At 42.4% G+C, this 20,582-nt stretch overlaps 4 protein-coding genes across 6 annotated transcripts; 1 reads left to right on the top strand and 3 right to left on the bottom strand.

Annotated features, from left to right (window-relative positions):
- Window positions 1–550: 550 nt before the first annotated feature.
- On the top strand, window positions 551–1,834 carry LOC148885824 (methyltransferase-like 26 B). Its single transcript, XM_089019343.1, is given in 4 exon segments — window positions 551–851; window positions 934–996; window positions 1,413–1,510; window positions 1,787–1,834. Coding segments are annotated over 4 exon segments (408 nt in total). The 5' UTR covers window positions 551–652.
- A 93-nt stretch (window positions 1,835–1,927) lies between these two features.
- Window positions 1,928–10,877, bottom strand: hgs (hepatocyte growth factor-regulated tyrosine kinase substrate). Of its 2 annotated transcripts, none has more exons than XM_089019006.1 (20): window positions 10,718–10,877; window positions 9,914–9,998; window positions 9,768–9,843; window positions 9,556–9,648; window positions 8,856–8,973; window positions 8,625–8,677; window positions 8,330–8,398; window positions 8,073–8,197; window positions 7,328–7,436; window positions 7,113–7,211; window positions 6,950–7,039; window positions 6,832–6,870; window positions 6,553–6,741; window positions 6,102–6,315; window positions 5,860–6,032; window positions 5,099–5,239; window positions 3,621–3,807; window positions 3,384–3,520; window positions 3,035–3,217; window positions 1,928–2,915 (listed from the first exon to the last, which is right to left on the bottom strand). In XM_089019006.1, exons 1-20 carry the CDS (start codon window positions 10,752–10,754, stop codon window positions 2,766–2,768), a joined length of 2,367 nt encoding a protein of 788 aa, XP_088875132.1. In that variant the 5' UTR covers window positions 10,755–10,877; the 3' UTR covers window positions 1,928–2,765. The 2 variants fall into 2 exon arrangements, with proteins under 2 accessions (XP_088875132.1, XP_088875131.1); XM_089019005.1 differs by having other exon boundaries at window positions 8,856–8,979.
- A 2,003-nt stretch (window positions 10,878–12,880) lies between these two features.
- On the bottom strand, window positions 12,881–16,894 carry cldnk (claudin k). The gene is made up of 2 exons (XM_089017912.1): window positions 16,753–16,894; window positions 12,881–15,147 (listed from the first exon to the last, which is right to left on the bottom strand). Exon 2 carries the CDS (start codon window positions 15,019–15,021, stop codon window positions 14,374–14,376), a length of 648 nt encoding a protein of 215 aa, XP_088874038.1. The 5' UTR covers window positions 15,022–15,147; window positions 16,753–16,894; the 3' UTR covers window positions 12,881–14,373.
- Window positions 16,895–17,340: 446 nt separating this feature from the next.
- On the bottom strand, window positions 17,341–20,564 carry btr02 (bloodthirsty-related gene family, member 2). Of its 2 annotated transcripts, XM_089017908.1 has the most exons (7): window positions 20,422–20,564; window positions 19,812–20,104; window positions 19,119–19,196; window positions 18,800–19,036; window positions 18,580–18,727; window positions 18,471–18,497; window positions 17,341–17,885 (listed from the first exon to the last, which is right to left on the bottom strand). In XM_089017908.1, exons 2-7 carry the CDS (start codon window positions 20,079–20,081, stop codon window positions 17,341–17,343), a joined length of 1,305 nt encoding a protein of 434 aa, XP_088874034.1. In that variant the 5' UTR covers window positions 20,082–20,104; window positions 20,422–20,564. The 2 variants fall into 2 exon arrangements, with proteins under 2 accessions (XP_088874034.1, XP_088874036.1); XM_089017910.1 differs by lacking the exon at window positions 18,471–18,497.
- Between the last annotated feature and the right edge of the window lie 18 nt (window positions 20,565–20,582).

Consider the following 20,582-nt stretch of genomic DNA (forward strand, 5'->3'; position numbering starts at 1 on the left):
GTAGGCCCTTCCTGACACAACCCTCTGTATTTATCTGGGCAAAATGGTCATTGGCATAGTAACATTCAAATAAAGTAAAACTACTCAGCATTTATAATAATAATAATAATAATAATACATTTCATTTTAAGCATCTTTCAACTCTCAAGGACACTTTACAGTCAAAGGATATTTTTTCTGCGGGTGAGCATTTGATGGCAATGCTCTTATCTCACTGTGAAATGGGAATCTCTTTCCCTACATTTCATCACAAACAGAACCTTAAAGTCCTTTCAGAAAGCCTTGCCTTCACAACATTGCTTTCATGACAATTTAGTGTTTCTTATAGGTAAAAAGCAAGTTTAAAAGAAACTACCCCATAAGCATAACTAGCCAGTATTTTTGGTATTGGGGGGGGGACGTTGGTTTGTTTTTTTGTTCACTAAAATGCTCAAGCAAAGGGCAAGTGTATGTTACATTTAAACTAAGTACAATTTATTCACAGTTACCCATGTAAATGTGACAGTGTGCTGCAATGGAACTAACAAGTGGAAGGTAGAGTTACAGTCAATTAATCCTATTACACGGGTAATCTGCAACTCATTTGCCACCAACGACATCTCACCTCGGTTAACATGGCACATCCAAGTTTGAACCTTGCAGAAGACACCTGATGGATGTCTCTTGGGCGCCATCCCTCCCACATACCACGCTGCTGTCTCCTCAGGCAGAGAGGAATTGGGAGAAAGTGTGCTTGTTGCTTACATCGGCGATGGAGGAGCAATCCAACCCGTATCTCTTCACCGCAACTGGACAGCATGTCATCCGCTTCACCTAGAAGATGCCCTTGGTCACCTGGCAATGGCCAACTGGTGATATACGGGTTATGTACCACACTTATAAAAGCAGGTTTTGGCAGGAAATTGACTTATGGTCGCACTTGTTTTTTTCCAGGCGTATGTATTAAAGTTACTGTTACGCCACGATGCAACAAACTCCTTCGTGAAGAGCTGCGCAGTGTAAGTTTAGTTTTGCCTTGTCCCATCTTATTTACATATTGGATGCAGGGAAGAAAGTGTGTGTATCGTAATTTGTTCAGTTTCGTTTTTTAAGGGGAAATGAAAACAATTTAAAAAACACATTTTAGAAAGGGGAAGAAATATCGACCTCATAATCATTCGATGTCCTCTTCAAAATATGTATTGAATTACTGATGAAATGTCAATCAAATAATGACTCATATGAGAAAGTGCTACAGAAAATGGATTTGAGATATTTGAATCCTGTTATTTTCCAAGATGTAAATAAATCTATTTTGCTCAAGAAAACAAATACTGTACTGTACTTAGTAACTTCGATGTTCCGTACAAGAGTGTATTTTACATCCTCGCCTGTCATTTGGAAGATGCTGTCAGTCCCGTGCAACCTAAAAGAAATTAATTCAACCCTCAGGCATCCGCAGTGGGGACTTCCAGACGTGGATGTCCTTCGACAGGTGGCCTGTGAAAATGGGATGCGTATGGAGAGAATGGTGAGTCACATTTAACCATTTTTTTCGTGGAAAACGTTGACAAACACCAATATTATTGTTGTACTAAGTTCATCCTGTCTACTTGATATCTAATGTTGAGCAAATTCTTTACTTACAGTGTAGGTGTTCAAATAAATACCTGACATAAATAAATAATAATAATAAATACCTGAAGGTGGAAGTAGTCGCCGAAACATGTCAGGTATTTATTTGAACACCTACACTGTCTGTAAGTAAAGAATCTGCTCAACACCAATATTATTATTTGTCATACAGGTTGAGATGGAAGAATGCTGCAAATGACTAATCTTTAGAAAAATATAAACATGTCATTGTACGCTTGACTACAAATAAAGGGACCATATTCCATGCGTTTTGTTCTCGAGTACGTCAGGAAAAAAAGCAATGAAGCAAGTGGACGATAAGAAGATATTTATTAAATATAAATTTAAAATTACTTGTGAGCCAACCAGATTGCCTTGATGGAGTCAAGAAGAATTGCAACATTGCAGAAGTAGCTGATTGGTGACCAGCGATGGATTTCCTTTGTCACAAACGTTTGGGATATGCACTCCTCGCACATGAAAATAATGCATTTCAGCTGATACTTACAGTAGGAGAGCTATCATGCGAATGAAATAAATGATCGCTTTGTACTCACTCTATCATTTCTTGGGTTCAAACATGCATCTCCTTGCATCTGTTTTCAAAAATTGCAAACAATTCATGACAAGGAAATGTCCAATTAAATGAGACAGTTTATGTGGATGGAGATGTGGAGAAACAACAAGCAGATGGGTCAATTAGATCCTGCTGATCCGTTAGTGCCGTTCGTTCTGAGCCTCTCACAGTGCTTTTTCCGCTTCCAGAGAAGGGCATGTCTTTTAACATAATTCGGCAAGAAAAAAAATACTCAGACAGGCTCCAATCTGGATGACAATTTAAAAAAAGAAAGACTAAATCAACATGCTTGTTTCACACGTAAAAGTCATTTCTTCCGACCTGTAATTAGTATTTTCTTATTTCATTTTTAAAAGGCTATTTGTGAAAGATGAAATACAAGGAACAGGTAACGATATTTGGGTTAGCCCACCCAATTCCAGACTAAAGTAAAGAGAGCATCACAGATTTTTTACATCGCTATGACGTGACAGTGTGGTGGAGACGTCACCCACCAGGAGGTGTGTGTGTGTGTGTGTGTGTGTGTGTGTTTGTATGTTTGGGTAATAGTGTGCCTGAGACACATGAGCAGCTTTCAGTCGAACGAGATGAGTTGCGCCTCCGCATTGCCAGGGACCACCGGTGGATGGTGTGGCTGATGCTGCTGCTGGGTCGGCTGCTGCTGCTGTGGTTGGGGCTGTGGTGGGGGCTGTGGTGCCTGTTGAGGGCCAGTAGGGGGAGCCACCTTGAGCAGACAGCACAAAAAAAAAATGTAAAGCAGACTGTGTATGTGTGCGCGTGTGTGTCTCTCGCGAGCCATAGGTTCCCAACCCCTGGTCTAAACAATAGTAACAAACAACTAACCTGTTGGTACATGGGCTGCTGGCCAGACATATACTGCTGTTGGACGGCCATATTGGGGTCTTGGCCCGGAAGCGCTGAAATCATGTTTTGCATGCTGTAGGGCGGGTAGCCCATGTAGCCCATGCTGTTGGTGGGGGTGGCCTGGGGCATGGGGGGTAAGGTCTGGGCCTGCGACGCCACATTCTGTGCAGGCAGGGAAGCAGACTTTGTATTTGCACATTTCCCCATTGTGGGACTATGAAAGGCTTTCTTATTCATATCAGGTTTGTTCCAACTCATGACAAAAATATATTTATCTTTATCTCCAATCAAATAATGTTGTTTTTGGACTGCTGAGTAGCAAAATAACCTGGTAGCCTTGTGTGGGTGTGGGCTGATAGTTGGAGTAGGGGGTACTGCTGGTAGGCGGGCCCTGACCAGGAGGAGGACCAGGCTGACCGTTCGTGGGCGCAGGCTGATACATGTACGCATTCACCATAGTGGGATCTAGACAAGGAAAAAAGAGAAGCGAAAATAACAAATAAATCAATCAACAAATGGGTCAGAAACTACTCAAGCGGAGGTGAAAAGTGAGGCATCGACTTACCCGTGGCAGCAGGTGGCATGGCCTGGTATTGTGGTGGTGGTGCACCCTGGCCCGGTTGGTTCATGTAGATGTTGTGCAGAGGGGAACCTTCCACCGAGTTAGCTGGACTGAAGGTTCCTGGGTAGGCAGGCGGCCCACTAGGCTGGTACACAACGCCGCCTGCGACGTTGGGTGGCAATGACTGCATCTGTTGAAGGATCACAGAGACTTTTGGACTTTCATGTAAGGACATTAGGATGGTTTCGTTGGACAATTTGGTGGTTAGATACAAGGCCTTTAATACTCTTGATTCATGTGTCAGTCAACTTCAATTGGGAATGATGAACAGCAAGAGGGCGCTCGGCCTTTTATTTGGAGAATCGCACACATGCGAGTTGTCTTCTTTTCATGTCCACAAAGTGAAATGACTGACAGTGAGTCTGAACAGGCACTCAGGAATAGGAACAGAGTTGGGCCTCACTGCGAGAGTGGCTGCTTTTCCAGCAGCTCATGTACAGTGATACCTCAGCTTACCAACTTAATTGGTTCCCAGAAAGTGTGTGTAAGGCGAAAGGTTTGTCTGCTGAACATTTATTTCCCTTAAGGAACCATTAAAAATGAGAATAATCTGTTCCCAGGTCTCCATAAAACATAATTTTCTAATAAATAAGCCTTAAAACTACACGAAGTATACCGTATTTTACGTTTAATAAATGTGCTATTGTATTGTAATTAAAGAAATGAACTGGACTGTTTAATAAAGTCGTTTTATTTACCTTTGTGATGGTCATTGATGTAGCTGCCTCTTGATGATATCCGAGTGAAGTTGCTGTGGTTTCTCGGCGATAATACCCCCACTCACTGTCCGCTGCTAGCTGCTTTTTGTTAATCCAAATCAACTGAGGTTTTTCAACCTCTTCTATTGCCTGAGACTGTTGCTTAGACAACACTGAAACACCCTTAGCCACACATAGCAATGGTCGACTTAGCATACTGGTACTGGGACGCTAAGTCACACAAACGCACACCTGTTTTTCGATGATCTCCTTCTTCTGCTGCTCGACCGTAATTTTCTTTAACGTCTTCTTAGGCTTAACACTTGCCTGTGGTGGGGTCTTTTTGGTCCCTTAATAGCAAAAGTACTCCACACGATAACAAACCACGTCTGCACTCAAACAGAGGGGGTGTGGAAAACTAGTCCGCCAGCCACTGTGGCGCTGTTCAACCGTGTGCTTTGGTGTTTATCCGCCAGCCACCGTGACGCTGTGTGGTTTGGTTCGTCTGCCAAAAACTAGTTGGTATGCCAAGATTATATTCTGGCGAATTTAATTTTCTTGAGGCGCAAAGTTCGTTCGCTAAAGTTCGTAAACCGAGGTATCACTGTATTGTTATTCTACTTTGCTGCTGTGAAATGTAAATTTCTTCACTGTGAGACTAATAAAGGTTAATCCAATCCAATCCAAAATGACTCTGGCCTTTGTTTGTGCGTGAGTGTGTACTTGTGGATAGGGCAGAGAGAATGCGGGCATCTGAGCTCTCATCTGAATGGTGTGCTTCTGCTGCTCTAGACGCATCTGGCGTTCTTTCTCCTGCTCCTGCAGGCGTTGGATGGCCAGCTGTCGTTGCATCTCCAAGTACTCCTACAAGAGTACAAAAGTGAAATGTAAATTTCTCCACTGTGAGACTAATAAAGGCATATCCAATCCAATCCAAGACACAAACAAAACACTTGTGAGAGAATGGACAGCTTTACATCACATACAAATACATTAGTTTATTTTACCAAACTAGAACACAATAGAAAGGTCCTCTCAGGAGTTAAAAAAAAGAAGTGATCGGATCAATTAAACAGATTGAATAAATTTTAAAGGATCGGTGGGTAACATTCGAATGTCCTGGGATGACATGTTTTTTTTGGTCATCTGTGGTTTGTAAGATATATAGCATATCAATTTCATTCTGGAAAATCAAACTGTACAATATATAAGTGTACCCTTTGAATTGAATGGCTTTGAATTGGAATCAATGGAATGGAATTGAATTAATGGAAATTAATGATGTTCCAGAATATTGAAATGCATGAAGATGCATCTATTTTCCCCCAAATTTCCACGTTTTTGGGGAGCAATTGAAGATTTACACGTGTGAATTGTTTGGATACTTCTGAGCTCCGGACCGTGAAGGAACTGTGCATAAAAGCGTTAAGTCTTCACTTGTACCTCTTGCTATTTAAAATCCGCTCTCGCAGTCTCCAGTGTACCTGCTTTTTCTGCCGCATGATCTCCAGTTTTTGCGCCAGTTGTATCTGCCTTTGCCTCTCAGCTTCCTCTGCAGCACGCCGCAGTTTCTCCCTATGCTCGTCGCGAAGTGCATTGAGGGCCGCTCGAGCATCGCGCACCTGAGCCAGTTTATCTTGCAACCCTTCATAGTACACTACCAGCAAAGCAGAGTATTTAAGACAAGAACAATACACAGGAAGGAAATAAAAACACCATTACTCACGTCGTTTTTCATCAAGCTGGTTTAGGATGTCCAGGAGCTGCGGGTGCATGTTGTTGATGGACTGGAAGAGGGACAGGACGGCACTGTCGTTGGTGATGCTGCGTCCGCGCATGTGGTTGCTCTTCATTCGGTTCAGGAAGGTGGTCACGGCGTTCTGCAAGGCCTTCAGGAACTGCTCATGGTTTTCCTCCGATTCACCGTTCTGGTACTGTTGCTGGAGAATGCCATTTTGGATAAGTCAAGTTCCGAGTCAGATGTGGCAAGACTTCTGAGGTGGCCATACTAATCACTCGACCACTGTGTCGCCTCAAATTATGAATCCTTGTTTTTTATTTGTGTGATCCAACAAAATATTACTTTATGTGTAAATAGTGAGTGGCACAAGAAAAAAAAGGTTGGGGAGTGGTGGAGCACTGCTATCACCATGTACCAGGCAAAGATGTGAGCACACCTCTACAATGCTGACGGGCTGCACAGAAACGTGGGTTTCTACAGGCTGGTTGACTGGCAAACTGACGGGAGTGCTGATTGGTTGCGGCGGTTCAGCCAGTGACACGGGTGCTGGGGCCGAAGGCGTGGGACTCTTGCGGGCCTCCTCCTGCTTCTTCTCCCAGTATGTTCTGTTGAGGTAACGGGCCAGCTAAAACAAGGCCACACAGTCAGCGTTAAGAGAAAATGGGACACATGCAGAACAATAATAATAATAATAATAATAATTAGTGTGACTTACCTCAGGGTCAACTTCTTCGGCTGATGGAGCAGATGAATTCTACATTGTAGAAGTCAGTTAACAAATCCATCATGACGACAATGATGATGATGACGAAAGATCTTGCCGTGCATCTTACCACAGGGGACGTGTAGAGGGTACTGACTGGGGGTGCCGAGGAGGTGACCGGGGTGGGGTCTGTCTTCGGATACACGGAGTACGAGTTCTTCTACAAGTGCACGTTTGGTCTTTTTTGAACATTTCTCAATAATGAGGCAAAGGAAACTTGAAACACTTCCTACCATTCGCTCTTTTTCCTCTGCCTCACTTTGGGAAAGAGCAATGGCCAGCTGTAGCTCTTCCTCCTCCTGCAGCGCTGCCTCGTCTCTTTTTGGAGGCATCTAAACAATGAATAATAAAGCCTGGATTCTAGCCATCAAGTCATACAATGCACTTTTGTCCCACACGTTTGCCATTTACTGCGCCCTCAAGGTGTTCATCAACAATGAGCATTTACTTGTGACTGCTGGGAAAGCGGGCTGGTGAGATACTCCGGAGGTAACTCGGCAGCGCTGGTAGATGCCGGTTTGAGCTCGGCTTTCCGAAGTGAAGGAGAGGAAGGGAGGCTGGTGAGGGGTGGGGATGGGGGGGGGGGACAAACAATATTGAGAATGAATACAGGATGCACAATACTGGCAACAACATTCAAAGTTTTGTGAAACAACAGCTTGCATGACACAAGCACCATGAAATAGAACCTTGTAAAAAAGCGAATGAAAATCGACCTCTGGCCCTCCAGAATAATATTTCCTCAGGAGCTCAGTGGCCCTTTCATGAAAGGTTTTGGGTCCATACAGTAAATCAATTAATTTCCTGCCTTTGCTGTATTGTAGGGCTAACAAATGCTAATTCTATTTTATTCTTGACATGATAGCATGCTTACATATTCAACTAGCCAAAGTAAAATCCAGTCCACAGGGGTTGCTGGTTTCAGGTGAGATATGAATGCACAGTAGTCTAGCTTCAGTAATGCAGTACAAAAGTTATTATTGCAGTAAATACAAGTGCACGTTTGGCCTGCTATCAACCTGTACCAGGCAAAGACGTGAGCACACCTCTACAGTATTCGCGCGTTTTTGTTTCTGTTCACAGGACGAAACGGTGAGATCCCATTATCGGTAAATAAAAGGACCAAAACGGACATGCGTTTTTCACAGGAAAATGACTTAATGTACGAAAGTTCAAGTCATCCAGATACTCACTTGTTCAGCTGCTCAAAGCAGGGCTCACACACACGGACCTCCTTTTCTATTCCAAATTTTGGAATGGTGGAATACTTCGAGGAACACTTGCCGCAGAAGATCTGACCACAGGCTCGACAGTGGTGCTTTGAAAAGGAATGCGGAAATGCAATGTGGGTCAAGCTCGGCATGTGGACCATCGAGATATTGCTTCGGTCACATGAGCCGGCTGAAAAGGGAACCGTTGGGAAGTCCATTTGCAGGCACGCCCCGCCTACCTTTCTTGTCATTACTCCAAACTGGACTCTGCACCGGTGGCATTCTTCTGCATCAACCCAGTCTGGGGCCTGAATGAACCAAAACACACAGAGTGTGTTACATGTGATATAGAAGCACAACAACAAAATGGAGCTTTGTGCCCTTTTTAATATAACCAAGAATACAGTAGTACCAAAACCTAAAAGTTGAGGTAGGCCTATGGGGACATCCGTAACCCATTTTAAAGATGTAATCTTTTGTAAAATGCGGTAAATACAGTGAAACAAATATATCTAAAACTAAATTATATCTTACACGTTCTGCTGCAAACATTGCATCACTCTCCTTAAACTCAGGGAACACGTGACCTGTGGATGAAAAACGCTCATTACACATCAATCAAAATCCAACATCCCATTCTTATAGTTATGTGATGTGCTTGCTACAATGCAGAGAAAGGTATCACAGAATGAATTTACATCATTTTCAAGTCACCATTAAATGTTGGAAATAACAAGAGGGTTAAACAGTGACGTGGGCACTTGCCTTCCACTTTCATGATCTGATAGGTGTCTTGCACCACTTTGTATTTGGGCTCGTTGCGGAAGGCGTGGGCCCAGGCTTGGATCAAGTAAAGTATTTTGTTACGGACATTTGGCTCCGCCTGTTTCTAGTGAAAGGAAAATCACATATGAAAAAAATAATTTAAGCAGAATGGATGCAACAGCACCAAAACTGGCTCCTGCCTAATATAAGAATATGCAATAAAATGTATTTGGCAAATCAATTTCAAGCCCCGAATCACAAAAGCATCTCAAACAAATACGCAGATGAGCAATATTAGCAATATCCCCTCCCCATGGGCAAATAACATTTTGCTGTCCGCCACAAAAATGACAAGCACAAATATCATTTGAGTTCTGATGTATATTTTATGCATCATGGCTTTAAAGGCTGAGTACTTCTGCTTTATTCATTCGCACGAAGTGCTGTCACACTGCTGTCTTTATTACTTTCATGACAGTTAATGATGTTCTGGTTACTTGTAGTGTTGGCATTTTTATCTTCTGGTCACATGAGGAGCTGTCGATAAATACTCCTGCTAATGCTGGGTCATATGACAACATTTAGCAGTACATCAAATATTTGTCATCTAACGCAAAAATGTTTGCAAGTGAGCTGGAGTTTACATCTGATGGCAATTGAAATGTGTATCCGAGTTTTATATTCTGGAATTATACATCACCTTGATTAGATCCTTCAATTCTTCCATGGTTTGTTTACTTGCCACCTCATCGTGAACGGTCTGCCCACAGTTTTTAACCACAGACTCAAGGACCTGAAGAGGAAAGACTTTTTTTTACTTCCCCCCACCCCTCACTGTTGTGCAATTGCCAGTAACACATTATGATTTTAAAACATGACGACGATATAACACTTATTTAACAGTCATCTTACCTCGAGTGCATATAGGGCCACATGTGGATTTTTATCATTCAGCTTTTTCTTTATAGCACCAATTGCATATTTTGCCCTGATAAGAAAGAAACAAATTAATGAGAAAAAAGACTGAAGATAATAATTCAGTACAGTTAGAGACTCACTGAGTGTCTCCTTGCCGAATGAGATCACAGATTTGCAGGATGGATTCCCAGTCAGTCTCCAGCAGTAGCTGACTGGTGGCCTTATCTAGAAAGTATTGCATATTTGTCATGATGAATAAACCGTGTCTACGTGCTGACTTTGTTCTCTATCTGTGGCAGGACATAATTCCAGAGAGACACTTCCAGTATCAGAAAACGTATAACTATTACCGACTGAAATGCAGATTTTATTTTGATCGTAATGGTGGCACTTGGGAGAGATAATTATTGTTTTAGGTAGACATTGAAAAGCGCGGTGTTGTCAGACAATCAGATCCAGAAAGGGTTTGACAGAAAAGGAATTCGGTTATCAAAAATACATTTTATAATTATTTAAAGTGGTTGAAACGCCGTTTGCTGAACATGAAAGTATGGATAAAACCTGTACAAACAAGACATGTTTTACGACTTCGTCATGTTGACGTGACTTTATTTTCAAAAGGATGTGAGTGATGTTTTGTTTGTGGAGCTTGGTTCATCAATGACTGGCTGTTTAGCTTGCTGCTCGCACAACTCACGTTCATAAAGAGATGGCAGCATTATTGACAAACATAAATTTACACATTCCTGGTTTGTATTGCCGGTTGTGAATATTTGCTAATCTGACCCTTAGTCATCGGCGGTCAATTTTGTTAGCAGCAGGCTAAAAATTAGCTTGGCCTCAGCGCCACAGCCCCAGTTCGCAACGACGCACTTTGGGAAAAACATCGCACGTTAACAAAATCTACTCGACAAGTAACATGACTAATTATCTCGGCGACTTACCCAGGAGCCTCTCGAATGTACCTCCGCCTTTTCCCATAGTTGACCGAAAGTCTTCAAGTCGTTGTCGAGGTATGTGTGTATGATTTCCCGAATCTGTGTGCGCTGTTATTTTCACTCCTTGAGCTAACAGCTAGCGTCAAATAGCCACGGAACACAACGCACAGCTGGGCACTGGTTACCACTTCCGGCGAATAAACGTCAGCTGATCGAAAGGCAGAGCGACCTCTAGCGGATAGCTATAACTCAGCAACATAGGCCAAAGTTGGTAATATAAACAAGTACAGTACAATCAGTGACGTGCAGTCAGGGGAGGCAGGTGATGCAGTCAGGGGAGGCAGGTGATGCAGTTTTATTTAGTGATTTGTACTTTAAAGTTCTTGTCCATTTAACTTCACCGTTTTTGGATTTTTTTCAAAATCGCTGAATTTTCACATTTACCGTTCAAATACTAAGTAGAGACGAGCGGTGAGGCAGCAGCCGGCTGAGCCTCAACATGGATTACGCAATCACTATGCTAACTGTGCTGTCTTGCTCTGCAGTGAGACTGCATTTCTGTCCTTCTGCATATCGCTATTAAAGTGTTCAAACACGTTTAGTATATGAACAAAATTTCTACAGTTTAGCTGATGTATATAATGTACAGTCACTGTACATTATAAACACTGTAGTATTATAAACACTGTACTACAGTGTTTATTTTGTTTTATTTTGATCAAAACTCTGTGCGTAGGTGAGGCACACAGTTCTCCCGCCTCATGACAAGGGGCGCTTGTGATTCCAGAGATACTTGCGACTCCACGGCTGCAGAATGATAGAATTAGGGACAGCAAGCTACAGTAAACAGTTAGCAAGTAAAGTGCAACCCTCCAGTCATTTTTTCATTTTCAGAATGGAGGATTACATATATAAATTGAAAGAATTTTCTAAACTGGACTTTAAATCGAAGCAGGAGATAATTAAAGGAAGTCCAACACGGGACAGAATACTCGCTCTTTGCAGACGGACTGGTACACACGAAAAGGCTGGCTGTGTGGATGTCCAGCAAGAAACCGCCTTTTCTGCTTTTCCTGCCTTCCGTTCTCAACTTATGACAATGTCTGGACTCAAATGGGATATTGCGACCTAAAAAATTTACAACGGAGCCTCAGCAAACATGAGCGGTCGACCGCGCACATCCAAAGTCAAATCGCGCTAAAACATTCGGAATGTCCAGGATCGACTTGGCTTTGGATGAACAGCGAAGACTCAACATCAGCATCCACAATGCTAAGGTAAAGGAGAACCGGGAGATTTGAAAAGATCTCATCAATGCCACCTGCTTCCTTGCCAAACAACAGCTGGCATTTCGTGGAAATGATGAAAGTAAAGGCTCTGCTAATCGTGGCAACTATGTTGAACTATTACATGCTTTCGCTGAGAAAGATGACAGGCTAGCGAGACATTTGGAGACATCCACAGTATTTTCTGGCCTGTCAAACAGAATACAGAACGATTTCATTGAAGCAGTTGGTGATGTCATTAGAAATGACATTAAAAAGGAGATCGGTGCAGCCCCATTTGTTGCTGTAGAAGTAGATGACATTGTCATTCTCAGCACTGAAAAGACTGAAAACATACAGTCGGAACAGGACTGATCAAGGACGACTTTCTTCACTGGCAGTGATCTCCATTGAGACAGAGAGACTTAAAATTGAAGAAAGATAAGGAACGCTTCTACAAAGAAGTTATCGATGCCTTTCTTCAGAAGGAGCGGCGCATGGACTTCATTTACAAGTCAAGGTAACACGATAATAACATGTTTTTATTTTTTTTTTCTATGCTACTGTTACTGTTTATATATATAAATAATGCTGACATGAAATTTTAAACAAAATACGTTAACTGTTGCCAATCAAATGGTGAATAAGCTACTCTGTAGAGTTCATATGTTTGTAAATCTGACTATGATGACGTCAGTGCCTCACCAGCCATGAACCTCACCGCACGTCACTGAGTACAGTACACCATGTACCTTATTCTGAGCCCCCTGAACGAACAGCAATTGTGACGTTTTTAAAAATATTTTATGTGGGGAGATTTTCATTGATGAATGGCTTTATAACTTTTGAGACCAAGGACCACCTCGACCAGAATTGAAATATAGTGCGGTAGAAGACAAACGTGTCCATCAAAAAGAGGCAGATGTTTTATTCCTGAACATTATGCACAGTTTGAACATTAACACAGAACGGAAAAATAAAATACACTGCACATAAGAGTTCAATAAAAAAGCATTACCTGTGTTTTTACTTGACTTGCTAGTTTGGTGTCACTTGGTGAAACAGGAGTATGTGGTCAATTTCAGAAAAAAAGTGGGGTCAAAGTAAAATAATACAAACAAAGATATAGAAGATAAAGTGAAATAATGCTTTGAAATCATATCCCATGCCTTAATTTAGTATGGCACTAATTATTCTGTGTTGCTCATATGTAAACCTTGCCTTGATTCGGTATTCATCGCCCTCTCACCCTCAATGCCCATTGTCATTTAAAATATGGTTCGGTTGTACAGTAGCTACTTTACATAGCTCAACAGTGAGTCTCAATCAGTTTTGTCCAGGCTGACGTCAGTCATGGATGAGTCACTACCTGGCACCCGAATCACGAGCGGTCATTGTTGTGGTGGTGCATCAACCACTTGTCATGCATTATTCCTGCTCCTGTTATGGAGATACAAAATATGAATTTTGGTTTGTAATGCAGAATAAATTATTGCGTAATTAGATGGGATAGTTTGGTTCTTTATGTGGTGAGTGGAGGATGGCAGAGATGAGTGAGACTCCAAGCTCATTGTTCCATTGTTCTACTGTATCAGGGACAAAGCCACATTGCTACTTATGTGAAATGAACAAGACAAATGTATGTTCAAAAGTTTCGGTGGTCACCAGATAATTTCAGGTCACCCAGTCAACAGTGTTGGTATCATACATTTTTTCTTGTCACTGTAAGAATGTCTTTATTTTTCAGAGAACCTAATATTTTTTATCCACATTCATGCTGTCTCTTCGGCCTGGTGATCAACCGGTTAGGGTGCCGGCCTCGATTCCCACTTTGGCTTTCCTTTTTGGAGTTTGCATGTCCTCCCTGCGACCCTTGTGAGGATAAAGCTGTTGGGATATTGGATGGATGAAAATGTCCAAACAACTTTTAAGATCAAGTGGCTTAACAGTTATACTGCTGCATGCTCTTGCCTGTGATTTCTATTATTATGTTGCTCTGTTTTCTCCCGCTACTCTAACCTCTTCCAATATTCCTAAAAAATCTCAGGTTCACTGAAGACTTAAATTGTCCTTTGCTATATGACTGAATGGAAAAAATGGTATTGAAAATGGATTGATGAAAGAATCTTAAATTAAATGTTTTTTTTTTAATTCAGGCATTTTTAAGTGGCCCAAACCTTTAGAATGTTCGTGTAAATGCTATGGGGTAAAAAAAAATGATTTACATGAGTAAAGGCCAACTTTTATTGCATTTTACACTAACATACATCAAAGAAAATGTTATTTGATCATAGGTGGAGTTCAATCTTCTCCAAGCCTGCTGGAAAATATTAAATATCAAGAGGAGGGTGAAATAGGCTTTTCATCAGTTGGGAGGAAACCTGGTCGTTGGTCATGTTAGACGTAACCTTTAACCTGGGAGGCCGGTGCCCGACGGGGGCTGCTTTCTCCACTACTGAAGGTGGGCGAGCCGGGCATACCGGGCGGACTCGAACCAGTGTACAGCAGAGACCCGCCGACCAGGAGCAATGCCGCAGCTCCCCACCCGATGTAAAGCCCTGGACCCAGTTCACGCTTATGCGGGGCGGCCACATGCGGGTCGTAAAAATCTCTTATGATGGAGTGGGCGGTCCAACAGACGGGCACTAGGAAGAGAAAGCCAGCAATGGCAAAGAGCACACCTGAGATACGAGCGATGCGCGCCTTGAGGCTGTTGACCCCGACGCACTTGGTGCACTTCACGCCGAGCACCCCGAGAGCCAGAGCTACAGCGCACAGCATGACCGAGAGCACGGTGAGCCCCCGGGCAGCCTGCATGTCGCTGGGCAGCGCCAGCATGCTGTCATAAACCTTGCACTGGATCTGACCCGTACTCTGCACGATGCAATTCATCCACAGCCCTTCCCAGATGATCTGAGCGGTCACCAAATTGTTGCCGATGAAGGCGGTGACTCTCCACAGTGGCACCAGGATAACCACCGCTCCAGCCACCCAGCCCAGGATGGACATAATGAGGCCTACCAGCTGCATGCCCGTTGTCGCCATGTTATTTAAATGCGGTGGTTTTGAAAATGTCCCTGCTTGTCGAATGGAATCCTTCAATGGTTTTCCCCTTGTTATTCCTTTGTCTTTGGGTGATGATGTCACCTGGTTTCAACCTGGACGGGTGATCTAAAAACCAGAAAAATGACCAAGAAATGTTTTATTAAATCTGCAAGACCATCCAGAGTACATAATTAGATTTGAATTTGAGATTGTGTCATGTTTTCCAAGATGTCTTCAGACCATCCTGATGAAGAATGAATACTCTGAACAAACCAAGGTAGGAATTGATGGCCATAATTCAAAAGCTATCTTTCAGCAAAAGTGCAGCACGCAAGTGCCAGGAACGTGGAGGCGACCTCATGGACGATATTATGAACAGCTCCAAACAGGGTTAGAAAAAAAAAATAATGCGTAATTTCAGACTTCTCCAAGAATTTAACTACCGTAACTGTCAAGCAAAGCCTACGAGAACCTGTGAATTAAATCGGGTTAATTACAAATAAAATTTATGATGATGATGGTTATTATGATTATTATCTACCTAGGTAGCTATCTATTAGGTAGTTACCTATCTAGCTAGCTAGCTATTTTATTAGCTATATAGCTATCTGGCTAGCTATAGCTATGTCCTAGTCCTAGAGAGTTTTGAAAGGCGCTTATAAATACAATATATTATTATTATTATTATTATTATTATTATTATTATTATTATTATTATTATTATTATTATTACTATTATTATTATTATTATTATTATTATTATTATTATTATTATTATTAGCTATCTTCTATTAGGTAGTTTCCTATCTATTTGTGTTACTTCCAGGTTGGTCGACCGTAAAGTGACCTTGAGAGTTTTGAAAGGCGCTTAGAAATGAAATGAAATGAAATATATTATTATTATTATTATTATTATTATTATTATTATTATTATTATTATTATGTGCTGACTCCCATTTTAAATTAATTTGACATGATTTATCTTAGTGCCATTGTTTATATAATAAAAACCCGACATTTGAACCAGGCCAAGTTAATGTTTTATATCCACAGCCAGCTCAAGCTCGTCTATGACCCTCATGAGGATAAGTACCACATAAAATGTATAGATGGGAGGATGACATTCAACGCTAAGACTAAGTGAGCATATGGTTATAACTATTTGGAGCCGGCTCCATGTTTGGTGGAGAGAAAGAGAGAATGACAACAGAGAAGAAAAAGAGAAAGGCCTCCTTTGACAGGGAGGTTTGTAAGTGGGAGTCGAGCTAAGCAGCTAACCTTGGAAAAAGCACCAAGCTGCTTGGCGAACACAAGTGAGCTTTCATGGAGCCGTTTTGGAGTGGGCCACAGTCAGGCATACGTCACTCAGTATCCCCATTTTGTCATTCCTGGGAATCAAACTGTCGAACGATGCTATCATAAAGTCTGAATATTGATTCATTGCTTGGGGAGAAAAGAACCAATCTCAAAATGTAGCTGTGGATCTGAATAGATGTTGATGTTTTTATTTGACTGATGAACTTATCTCAACCTACATTGACCTGGTGTTTGAATATCAAACAAAAACTTGAAGAATATAAAATTGACAAGTGCACCAATGAAGCCCATGGAGGCACCCAAGCTATGCAGTAAGACAGCTGAAAAGATAACATTTATGGGACTCAAAATACATTTGTTGGAGTGATTTGGAAAGAAACAAGACAAAACAAAACAATCCTGAAAATTATTTACCTTCAAGTGGACTTTCCCTGGCCTTTGAGGCTCAGCCGATCAGGTGGTCCGACGCCCTTGATGAGCGATGGGGTAGTTTAATGGTTCCACCAACACGTAGCTGGCGTCTCAGCCTCGATCAGCGTCAATTGGGTCCGAGAATCTGCCCAAGTGGTGTGGCAGCAGGCAGAAGCATGGGAGTCTGTGTGTGTGTGAGTGTCAATGCATGAATGTGTCTCCCGGTGCCTGGTGTAAAAACACAATAAGCCGCTGTTTCACTGCGGACAACTCCACACCTCCCTCGCTCGCGATCCAAGTCCTGCTCTGGTCTCATGTCTACTCATCTTCTAGCTTCATTGGCAGTATAGAAGGGTAGAAGGCTTCTGCTTGAGGTTTGACGTCATCCCATCCACCAGTCTCTTTTGGGCATCTTATGTGCTTCCTGTTATACTGTATTTTCAACATCCCTTTCAGTCCTCTTAAATAGGACAAATAGGATCCAGGACTCTTTTGTCCCCAAAGCGATAAGTCTAGAAAACAACCTTGTTAGGGGGATCTGTGTCCACACTACAGACCTATTAAAGGATCATGACCTTCTGTCCAGTGTGATCAGATGCTGCAAAAACTGGAGCTAATGATGAGCGGCTCTGCATTTTTGCCACCGTGCAGTCGACCGGGACAGAAGAATGGGTGCAGGCTGTCCGTGAACGTGTCGGTAAAGGTGTGGATGTGGATACCCGTCTCGGCGCAGTAGAAGGACACGCGGCCTTTGGCGTAATCCACATAGACACCGACCTTTCTGGGCCTATGCTCCAACGCCACCGCACTCGTCGGGGATGTGTTGGCGATGTACTGGCCACCCACCTTCAGACTCAGAATCCAGAAACCATTGGCGGGGCAGACGGTGAAGCGTCCCTTCCTATTGATAGACTCTCGGACCACGCCCAAGCTCCACTCTGTCTTGTCGCCAACCTCCACCTCCCAGTAGGATCTCCCCCAACTGAAGCTTTCTTTGGCGAGGACGTTGGCCACGCGGTCGAAGCGTTTCGGGTGGTCCGGCACTTCATGGCGCTTGTCACTCTGCCTCACCAGTTTTCTGTCATCGGAGACTGTAAGGCTTGGGTGGGCTGTCTTGGCGCTGAGATTGACATCCACTGTAACAAAAGGAAGTCAAAGTGCTTGAGCACAAAGTATATTTGGGCCATTTGAATTTGTATTTTACCACAAAATTTCCAACACTGAATTTAAGAAAGATAAAAAAAATCTATAAAGTAGCCTAGAGTGAAATCTCCAAAGGTTTGCTTGTTTGGAAAAAATAAATACACTAGATCCCAGGTGTCAAAGTCAAGGTCTGTGGGTCAAATTTGGCCAACCACATCATTTTATTTGGCCTGCAAAAGCAAATCAAGCATGTCAAGAGCCATAATGCTTGCTGAAGTCCGAACCAAAATTTCAAATTGTCACATGTAAACCTCTAACAGTCATTACTATTGACTTCAAATTTGAAAACTAGTTATTCATTAATTTCTTGTGTGCACTAGATGTAATATGTGGAGGGGATGAAGCATTCTAATGGCTTCCCCAAAATCATGACGGCCCCCGAGAGGAAATCGTAAGTACAATGTGGCCCGCGACAAAAAATGACATCCTTGATTTCCGGACTTTAGATCTCCAGCTGCATTTTAATCTCATATTTTAATACAAATTCAAATTGACTGTATGTCCCGATAAAGACTCACCAATGTGTTTCTGAATTCTCTTAAATTCTGCCAAAAAAATAAAAAAATCCATCAGTGTGTTTGTGTCGTGCATCATAAGATGCTCAAATAAGACCAAGTACGAACTGACCGGATTTAGATAGCCTGTTTACTTCCATCTTCATCTTCACCATCATTTCCGAAAGTGCTCTCCTGGTGACCCCGACGCATGGGTCTGTTTCTATGGTAACCGTGGACCAATCCTTGAACTGCACCGCTTGTCCAGAAGGTACAATATTCTGGAAGAAACACAAAGATGGTCAATGTCACTGTTCTGTCATGTGTTGTGGTGGGAAGAAGAAGGTAGTTACAGTGGAATCTTCTTTGTCACTACTTTTTTCAGGAATCAGAGAATCGGATTCGGTAGATTCCTTTGTCAGTTCCCGGATCTCGTGCTCCAACTCTTGCACCAGGGTCTGGACTTTCTTCTGCTCCTCCTTTTGGCGCTCTTCAATGGCTGCCACCACTGCTTTGTGGCTCTTTTCCATGGCGTGGACAAGGGCTGAGAAGACTTTTTGGCTCTCACGCACTTCTCTGAGATAAGAGCTCTGCTTGGTTGACACAAAAACCACCATTCAGCATTTAGTGTGAGATTTCATGTCGGAACAATTGTGGATTTTTCAACCTTACCTTTTGGAGCTCAAGAGATGTCTTCAACCTGTCTACCTTCTGCAGCCTCTCTTGAATCATTTGCTCAACATTGATAACCTAAAAGGTGACACAAACGCCGAACACGTGCTTTAAACTACAGCCTGAAATTACCTCAGATATTACTGCTCTACAATGTGACAGTAAAATGGCGGTTGCAGCGATATTAAAGAGATGATCCAGAGTGACATGTTTTTTTATTCTGTGGGATTGTGGAGTGGCTGTCAATTCGACATGAGTCCCTATTTTAGTTTTTGTTGTTATGTTTCAGTTGTTTTACTTGTTCTAGTTTCTTTGTTTTTTTATGTGTCAATTCTACATTCGGTGTATGCATACTCTGGGCTCTTCCCTCATCCGCAAAACATTATTATTACAGTGGTGGACCGTCAAGGCCTTGTAGGCCTTCTTTGCTGGCCTAAAAATATCTGAATCATAGACTGATGTTAATTATGTTTTTTTCCATGAATTCTTACTAAATTCCAAATTGTCTTTCAGCTTCCTTTCATTGCATACAAAATTTGTGGTGTGATTGACTATAAGGCCACTAAAGGGTAGCGTTAGCCAGGAAATTAGGCCAGTGAGAAGACATTGGTTTAGACGTAGCACCACAAAAGGCTGAGGTGTAAATTGCACGGCTCACCACCGCGTAGAAAACAACGGAAGTGAATAACGCACTGTTGCTTCATCAGGTGTCTTTTGTGATTTGGTCTTCTTGTAACTGTTTGACACTTCGGCAAGGATATGGTTGACGCTGAGGTCGGGCCTGTTGGCAAAGAGTCGCCGGCAGCACGGGCAGTATCTGGACTGGTGTCGCATCCAGTAATCACAAAGGCAGGACAGGCAGAAGCTGTGTCCGCATGGGGTGGTGACTGGACTGCTGAAGATGTCCTCACATAGAGAGCAGAGCAGGGACTTCTCAGGGAGGAGGTTGACGGTTGACGCCATTGGGGCTGAGATCACATCGAGTGCTTACAAAGAACGAATAGAGGTATTTAGAATATGAAAAGCATGTGGACAAACAGGTATGGGCCACACATGGGGGACAACTGTGCTAGATCGCGAGAAACTAAAATGCAACACAAAATTGGAAATCCAATTATTTTTATGTCAGGTACAGCTGTCCTCTGTTATCCATTCATTTTTGACTCCCTTCCTTCACACATATACATATTGTTTGTGCTCATAGATTATTTCAATGCCTCACTTTCTATATAGTATATCGTGTTTGATTCTAATTGAAGGGGTTAAAATAATATTAGAAAGATGTAGCAAAGCGGAGCCTCACCTGTCCTTTTTTAGAAGTCTGCTCTTGTCTCTCCACAGGCTCAAGGTAAACAAGGAAGAACACTAAATATTTTATGCTGTGCAAAGGTGTGTTGGGTAGTCAAACACTCTCGACTGAAACAGACTCCACCCGAAATGTTATCTGAGCTGCTTTATAGGCAA

Source organism: Hippocampus bargibanti, linkage group LG17 (genome assembly GCF_051943395.1).
Source record: "Hippocampus bargibanti isolate YZ-2025 linkage group LG17, ASM5194339v1, whole genome shotgun sequence".
In the NCBI taxonomy this organism is placed as follows: domain Eukaryota; kingdom Metazoa; phylum Chordata; class Actinopteri; order Syngnathiformes; family Syngnathidae; genus Hippocampus; species Hippocampus bargibanti.